General features: G+C 45.2%; 1 protein-coding gene across 5 annotated transcripts; it reads right to left on the minus strand.

The window, feature by feature from the left end:
* Positions 1-1,671: 1,671 nt before the first annotated feature.
* LOC123407654 (probable aminodeoxychorismate synthase, chloroplastic) lies at positions 1,672-7,320 on the minus strand. 5 transcript variants are annotated; one of them, XM_045100837.1, is made up of 13 exons: positions 7,026-7,320; positions 6,525-6,656; positions 6,373-6,440; positions 6,187-6,251; positions 5,988-6,054; positions 5,602-5,883; positions 5,415-5,522; positions 5,054-5,305; positions 4,562-4,641; positions 4,383-4,476; positions 3,949-4,031; positions 3,098-3,742; positions 1,672-2,654 (listed from the first exon to the last, which is right to left on the minus strand). In XM_045100837.1, the coding sequence occupies exons 1-13, from the start codon at positions 7,252-7,254 to the stop codon at positions 2,114-2,116; spliced, it is 2,646 nt and encodes an 881-aa protein (XP_044956772.1). In that variant the 5' UTR covers positions 7,255-7,320; the 3' UTR covers positions 1,672-2,113. The 5 variants fall into 5 exon arrangements, with proteins under 5 accessions (XP_044956772.1, XP_044956773.1, XP_044956771.1 ...); XM_045100838.1 differs by having other exon boundaries at positions 5,054-5,292; positions 5,402-5,522; XM_045100836.1 differs by having other exon boundaries at positions 5,382-5,522.
* Between the last annotated feature and the right edge of the window lie 1,124 nt (positions 7,321-8,444).

Below are 8,444 nucleotides of genomic sequence, written 5' to 3' on the forward strand. Positions count from 1 at the left end.
ATCTCCTTTATCTCATCTCTCACGAGATCCGCCTTCATTTCATATGTCGCCGAATTGCGGCTTGTCTCCCTCTTTTCCCGAAGGTCCGCAATACGCTTAAATTGCATTCTTTCCTCGCTATCTTTTACAATCTTTTGCACCATCACGGGACTAGGTGAATAAGGACATGATACCTTTAACTTTAGGTGTCACGTGAGTAACATCTATATCACATCCTGAGCCTGCCACATCATCATCATCATCAATGAGAATTTGAGAGCAACCAACTTGAGAGGTGGGAGGTGCCGCCATCGCATACTCATTTGTCACACTAACATCATCAAATATAGTACTCAGTTTGATCTCATCCTCTAATGAAGCAAATCGAAACTTGGCGGCAATTTCATTTCTCTGAAAACAAACATATCACAAATTAGTGCAACAATTGCAAGAACAACAAATTCCAAACAATGGTCATGTTAATGTATACCTGTATCTCATTTGCCCACCATTCATCACTAGCTGCAATAGTCTTGGTAATAGGATCAAACCCAATGCCTGTTGCCTTTTGGGTTAATGTCTTTCAAACAATATAGTCTTTTTTCAACACATCCCACTTATTCTTGAATTGTTTTTTGCTATATTCTCTCGTCGTGCGCTCAAAAAACTTTCTTACCACATTGTCATATCCAAGTGGTATCAATGTTCCTTCTTTGCCACGGTTATTGGCATTCACTTCTTCCACACATATATCAATGAAAGTTCTAAGCCCAATACTATCCCAATGTGCTTTCATCTATTTTTCATCATGCCAATACAAAAGAATTGGAATAATTAATATATATGAGCTGCTCACAGCAACAGAAATCAACCACACAATCTATATCAAATTTCTTTCATATGAGTTGCTGTAAAAAAAGCCCAAAAAATACCACATATGAGCTGCTCACCTTGCTGCCTCACAGGAGGGGAGAGGGAACGGTGGTGGGGTGCCGGAGAAGTGGGTCGCCGGAGGAGTGGGTCACCGGAGTGTGTCGCCGGACCGGGTCGACGGGAGGGAGGGGTGCCGCCCGCGGGGACAGATCCGGGGGCGTTCGCGGAGTGGGAATGGAGCAGCGGGGAGGAACTAGACCGGGCCGAGGGGAGGGGCGACGGCGGCAAGGCGGTGGCACAGGGGAACCCTAGGGAGCAGAGAGACCGAGAGGTGAGAGGCTCGCGCGGTGCGAGCTAGGTGCCGGACAAGCTTGCATCAGTTTTTTTTCTCTCGGTGGCAATTCGGCCGTAAATAACACCAACCGATACTTGCGGGAAGCTCCGGGAAGCCACCCGCGAGCAGCTTTTTCTCATTGCACTTGCCTGGGAGGTGAAAATAAGCTGAGGTAACTTTTTCTAAACCAGTTCTTTTCAGCTTCAGCTTCTGGCTTATTTTGACAATAAGCTGTAAAAAGCTACAAAAGAACTGGCCTTTAGAGCACTTCACACTCTGAAGAGCTGCCTATCGTTCGGTTTAGGGCCAGTTCAAGAATCCCTCCGCCCCACAACTCCACTCCTGCGCTGCCCGTTCACCTTGAAGGAGCAGAGTAGTTCTTGTCCAGATAGAGGAGGTATACACAGACACAGCTGCCTGGTTTGAAACGACAGGATAACAGGGAACCATGCATGTTAAGAATTAGACTTATGTGAACACTGACGTTGCATGAAGCTGATGTAGACAGTGGGCATGTTAAGAGAATTGGTAATAGTAAGGATCAACTTCTTAAGTAAGATTACAACAGGGGGGAAACCAACACTACATCGTCCCCAAAAAGAATAGCTATCAGTGCGCATTACCACTGGTTTAATTCTTGGGGGGAAACGAAATAATGTATGCCAAAATTTGATTTGCCTGTATATTCTAGTCAATGCTACTACTAGGCCACCAACATGAAATCTTCACTTCCGGCTTTTCCTCTAAAAAACAAAAAAAAAATTCCCTTTCAAGCACCCTCTTGTTCACCAATGATTTTCAGCCCACCCTCCTTCTGCCAAAGGCCAACCGCAGCAGAGATGATGAGCTTACCTTGTCAGGCCAAAATCCATGCTTGTTGATGTCCGCTGAACCTTGCCACGCTGGTTTAGTTTCAGAGAGCTGCTTCTAGCTTATAGTTGTCCGCACCGAATCCGATCGGTCCGGACTGCTGTGCGCCGCCGCTTGTTGGCTGCACTCTTCGACGACCCTCGTCGGCGTCCTCGCCTTGAGCATCATCTCGGCGTACTCCGCCTCCGGGTCTGACAGCGCCACAATCGCCCCGCCTGCTCCGACCGAGGCCACCCCGTCGTGCAGCACTACCGTCCTGATCACGATGTTCAGATCGAACGTGCGGTTGTACGAGAAGAACCCGATCGACCCCGAGTATATTCCCCTTGGGCTGCTCTCCAACGCGTCGAGGATCTCCATCGACCTGACCTTCGGGGCACCCGTCATCGAGCCTCCTGGAAAGGCGGCTTTGATGCAGTCTACCGGGCTTAGATCAGGCTTCTTTGTTCCGCGGATGGTGCTCACCATGGTGTGAACAGATTTATATGATTCAACGTCCATGAGGCGAGGAACATGCACGCTCCCAGGCTCGCAGACCTTACCCAGATCATTTCTTAAGAGATCAACAATCATCAAGTTCTCAGCCTGGTCCTTTTCACTGGTGAACAAATGCAGAACAAAAAACAGTATCAGCACTGTGACATCCCAGTTCAAAAGTTTGCAGGAATAATAATCAACAAATCTACATGACAGTGATACTGAACAGCCAAGAGGACATGTCATTTTTTATGATAAAACTGTGATACATCGCGATGTCAAATATTAAATATTTTCAGCAAGCGTAGATTTTTACTCTGCGGGCTATTGGATTTTTTTTTGGAAATCAAAGGGTCTAATCATTCACAAAGCAAATTAACCCCAAAGAAAATCTGGTAAACAACCTAACTAAAAATCTGACAGTAACAATAATGATTGAGTAGCCCATTAAAATAGATCAGCAGCAAAAGAAACTAGATCTCCCAAGTTTAATATCTCCAAAGGGATGCTTGAAAAAGACGTCTGAATTATGAAAGAAAATATATATATATTGCGCATACTTGCCTGTATTTCAGTTGCAAACGTAGACACTCATCTTCCTCTGGTGTTCTGCCACGTGCTATTGTACCTTTGATTGGTTTTGCCTCTAGAATTGCATTTCGATCTAGTCGCAGAAACCTTTCAGGAGAAGAGCAGCATATACTCAGGTTTTCTGAGGAGAAGTTAAGCCAAGCTGCATATGGGCCTGGATTTTGTTTTCTCAATTTAAGGTACAGTTGCAGGGCATTCATATACTCTACCCCTCTCCTCATCCGAGTAGTTAGGCACAACTCATAACTTTCTCCATCTCTGATATAATCCAGGCAACTTTGAACATCCTTAATGTATTGCTCCTTTGTTTTTTCTACGACAAAACTTTGCTTATTCAAATTGGATGATCCAATAATTGACTTTCCATTAACTCCTGGTGACATAGCAGCCATCCTGAGAAGCCTCTTCTCAGTCTCCAGCAACCATGAAGTATGTGTTTTATTATGGTGCATTCCATTTCCATTACTCAAAGAATATTCGTCATATAACGACAGAATATATACATCACCATTGTTGTGATCGATCGCCACAAGGTTATCAGCAAAGAAGAAGCATGCATCAGGAGTACTTGATTTAGCTTTGTTAAATGATGCATCACATTCGACCTTAAGACCATACCTGGTTTCAAAGGAAAGCTGTCGAGTCAGAGAAGAGCGAAGAGAGGTTTTAAAATACAAAAACACTAAAGAAATCACGGAAGACAGATATGAGAATGAGTGAAGCAAAAGACTAATAACATGATCTCTTAAGAAGTACCCAACTGCAGGCAGGAAAACAGTTTAATATTAAGCATATGATGAAGCCACGATAACAAATCTACCTACCCTAGATATCCAACAAATCCACCATGGAAGTCAAATGGCAGCCCTTCAAAGTCCTCTTCATTGTATTTAATGGACTGGATCTCCTGCAAAATGTGAAACAGTGAGAAATTGGAGCTCACAAGTTAGATTCTGCTTTGCTGATAAGCTCAAGGGTTAGGCATAGTACATGAGCTTAATACCAAATCAACCAACTTGAGAGTTCATCAGTATATTAGGTACAGAATACAAAAGCTTTTGGTCAAGGACAATGCTACATCCTGAGATGTCTATCAATGGGTTGTGTTGACACATCTCCAATACCAATCAAGCACTCATGTTCAGTTTTGTAGAACACTTCTAGTTCCTTGCTAATTTGTATCCAGCCTCACATTTGCTTAATTATTGTGATGTGCTGTGCGGGCAGAGAAACTCAAGTACACCATTTCAACTTATACCTTGTGAAGGAATTCCAAGAAGCCATCTTTAAGAGAGTTTTTCACAGCAGATCCATGAGCACCTCGAATAGTAATGGTTCCTCCACAGTTGGCTCTGCAAGAGATCCATGTTAACATAAGATTTATGACATATGAAAATGCACTAAATATTTTTGCTTGTGTTTTGAGTGCCTTCCTACCTTTGACTGGAGAGGTGAAACGTCATTTGCTTCCACAGAGGTCCGCCCTTACCTCCCATAAATGAAAAGCGTGCCCTGTTCTGCAAGAAGCAATAGCTCAGAACGAGAAGATGATGATCATTTAACTAAAAAACAGAAAAAATGAATCGTCAATCAGGGAGGCTAGTACATTTCTAATTCCCTGACTCAGCTACAAACTGATTCCAACTTAATTCACGTAGATGAAAACAAATATTATCCACATTTATTCTGATCATTTCATCTCCTAGAGTGAAAGCAAGGTTTGTTTTTAAACAGGCTCGAGTCAGACAAAACGTAAATGGTTAAGCTTTATGCATCTTTTGTTGTTTATGCAGTAAATCTGCATGTCAACGAACATTTAATTAGTTGTAATAACATAAAATTGTATCCTCGTCAAGCTTCACTTACATCAGATGAAATCCACACAGTAAAGTAACTGGATGATCAATCAAGAGTAAGCTGATTTGGCACCTGATCAACTGACGAGCTATCCAGCCAAAATGTATCTTCAGCATTTTGATGACCAAAAAGCTCCGAGAAAATGTCTTCAGAGCCACCTGTGCAGCTAAGAAAGTTATCAATCCTCTTCCATCTCAACCGTAAATATTTTTTCTCGCTGTTTCTCTCTTTAAGCATGTGAACCCGAACAGAATCATCAAGCTCTAGTCCATCAGTGTGCGACAAACCCTTCAGGACATAATTGCATTGATCTGCAGAATTGACCTGCCGGCCAATTAGAAAGTCAACTACGATGGAGTATGAAGGGTATGCACAGGAAATATTTAGTCGTATATGGTACTTGAGGGCTTTCCAGTTTACCAATACTGTGAACCTTTCTTTCCTGAAACAAGGACGATTGTGATCCAAAATCAGTTGTTATCCTCTTAAAGTTCTGAAAAATCTGTCTTCCGTAATGAGTAGCAACACTCTCTGGATGGAACTGAAATTAAAGGCAATCAATTGTAAGAAGAAAAAACAACAATTTAAGAGGAAAAATGAAACAGAAGTAGCCAGTATACCTGCACTCCATAATGAGGCATGCTGGAATGTTTGATGCCCATGACAATCTTGTAGCCGTCGGGCTTACTAGCATTGTTTATGGTAATTGGAACTTCACAATTGTTAGTGTGCCCTGAAGGGTCTGTTGTGGCAAAGTTATTCAATGATCCCCAGAATGAAGTGTTGTCCGGCTGATCGCTATCAAGGAAAGATAGCATTCTGGGAGAAGCAGTCCATGCTATTGATACAAGATCCTGAGGCAGTGAGCTTGCTTCTATTACAAGTGAATGGTAGCGCACTACCTAAAAATAGCATCAGTAAGTACAATGCTTTTTGCTGCGCAAGTGGAAAGTGAAGACTGACACACAAATGGTACAGGGCTTGGTAACTTCAGTGGCACACTAACCTTGAACCCAGAGTTTATACCTGATGGGATATGATTAAAGAGGTAGCATCCATTATGTTCGATTTCACTGATTTAGGAAAGATATATGTCAGGCCATGTGTTAACCATAAGAGCAGCTAGAACTTGCTAACAAAAGGGGTTTGCATGGATCAGAAAGCTGAAAGTACATATTAGCGCGCCGAAGAGTTCAAGGTCTTACCTAAGTCGTCCATGTATAGCTTCAGGAGCATGAACAATCTTAGCGCCATGAACTAGTCCCAAGGCCTGCACCGATCAAACACAACATCCTTGTCAGGCCAAAATGCCATCACACGGTCCTTATTTAGTCCTTATTTAAAATACTGATCCATGAACAAGTTTACAAGGACAAACATTATTGTTTCACCTGGTGGCCAAGGCAGACACCCAGGATGGGTATATCTCCGCACTCGCAAAGTATCCGCAGACATACACCTGAAAAACAACACATGTATATACCATCATTCTTTGACAAATACAAGTGTAGCAACTGAATTATAATTGGTGCATAGTCCTCACCTATGTCGCTAGGACACGCCGGAGATCCAGGCCCCGGCGAGATCACGATGTTGTCGAAGGCCCTCTTCTTGTACACCCAGTTGTAAACATCCTTCCACGCCCACTCGTCGTTACGCACCACCACAGGCGGCACTGCAAATACATACGACCGTCAGGGCACCATCCAGCAAGCAGTAGAAAGGCGTGATTTCTCTCAAGCCAGGCCAACAATCAACCAACTCAACCCATGGACATTGCGGGGGGGAAGCTACAAAGAGACTAGTCTGTTAATGTGATCCTTGTTGTAATCTAGACTCTGTTAATGTGATCCAACTCCTCGTGTGTCGTGGCATGGGGAGTTGGCAGTAGGCTGCATCCGTCGCAGCAGGTGGTGAACAGTATAGCGTGAACTGGAGTTACTGCCAACACACTCGTCGGTGGCGGAGCTAGATCAACGGGAAGATGCTTCTAGCGTGTTCATCGAGAGAGGGAGAGGGAGGCGGGGTTGGTGGGGCGGCTCACCGCCGTTGACGACTGAGAGCTCCTGGAAGATGTTGTAGGTGTAGCTGTCGTAGTTGTCGATGAGGAGCGTCCTCACCGGCGGCCCCTCCGGGCCCTCCTTCCCGCCGGCCCGCAGCGCCGCGGGACGCCTGGCGCCGCCACGGCACGGGGGTTGCTGCCACCGCGCGGAGGACGGCTGCGGCGGGGACCACCTCGCCGTCGGCGGGGCGGGGAGGCGGAGCGCGGCCATCTCTATCCCTCGGCGGGACGGATGCGGGAGATCAGAGGAGAGGAGAGGAGAGGAGGGAGGGAAAAGAAGGGAGAAAAGGCGGCTCACTTTTTCTGGGGCGGTGGTTCGCTCGCTGCCGGTGCGGAAATTTATTTATGAACGAATGAAATCTTTTGTGCTATCGTATCGTATTGGCGGCTGTGCCCCAGTGCCGTCCCTGCCACCACCAGCCATCCGCGGCCCACTGCGGTCGGCGGGAGGTCATGGGCTGATGCTGGGTGGGGGTTGGTGAGGCTAAATTTGATGTTTTGGTCGTTATGTTGAAGTAAATCAAGATCTGATCTTCGGTTGTAAAAATTTCAGGATCTGATGCTTTTCCTACCCGTCAAGTCTCACGACGGTAGGATATAACAACCTACTGTTAAGGTCTCTGACGGTAGGATTACACGTCCTATCGCAAAAAAAATTGTACGCACATACCCTACCGTCAGGCATCTTGACGATAGGGTTGCATATGCTACTGTTAGCATGTGTTACGGCATGGATGCACTGCATTAACGTTGCCCCTTTTCCTATCGTCAGGGACCTTGGCGGTAGGCTGTTATACCTTGTTGACATGGGACCTGACGGTAGGAAAATGGTCACATCCCGAATTTCTTAACGAGGGTCGAATCTCATTCTACTTCATTAAAAAGGTCAGAACAAAAAAAAATCATGGACGCCAAACTTTGCAAAACTTGAGTTCAGATATAAAGTCGAACGAGAGGGGTCGGCTGGTGATGACCAGAATTGACTGTGTCCTTGTGTCCGTGGATTGGGAGCTAAATTTCTTGGACATTTTGCTCCATACCCTTTCTACTAACATCTTGGATCATGCACCGCCACATTGACTACAACTGCTCTGTTTTGCTTGAAAAGGAGGTTTTGTTTCGAAATGTACTGGACTAAGCTCGAGGGTTGTGAGCAGGCCGTGCGGGACGCATGGGTTTGTGACGATAGCATCGTCAACCCTTACAAAAGAATGGACACCTTGCTGAGGGACACCGTGAGTGAGCTACAGGCTTGGGGATAGAGGAAGACCGGCAACACCATAGTCCAAATGGCTATCGCGAACTATGTGATCAGGAGACTTGACCTAGCTATGGAGGTCCGGGCGCTCTATTTGATGGAGCAATGGTTGAGAGGAACCTTGAAGCAAGCCTTGTTGGGGC

Source organism: Hordeum vulgare, chromosome 7H (genome assembly GCF_904849725.1).
Source record: "Hordeum vulgare subsp. vulgare chromosome 7H, MorexV3_pseudomolecules_assembly, whole genome shotgun sequence".
In the NCBI taxonomy this organism is placed as follows: domain Eukaryota; kingdom Viridiplantae; phylum Streptophyta; class Magnoliopsida; order Poales; family Poaceae; genus Hordeum; species Hordeum vulgare.

What these genes read in the sequence shown, in the direction of transcription:
- LOC123407654 (XM_045100836.1), bottom strand. Translation starts at nt 7,254, where the DNA reads ATGGCCGCGCTCCGCCTCCCCGCCCCGCCGACGGCGAGGTGGTCCCCG. An exon ending in GGCGTGTCCTAGCGACATAG is followed by an intron (nt 6,441 to 6,524) that starts GTGAGGACTATG and finishes GTTGTTTTTCAG; the next exon opens with GTGTATGTCTGCGGATACTT. An exon ending in TCTTGGAATTCCTTCACAAG is followed by an intron (nt 4,032 to 4,382) that starts GTATAAGTTGAA and finishes CACATTTTGCAG; the next exon opens with GAGATCCAGTCCATTAAATA.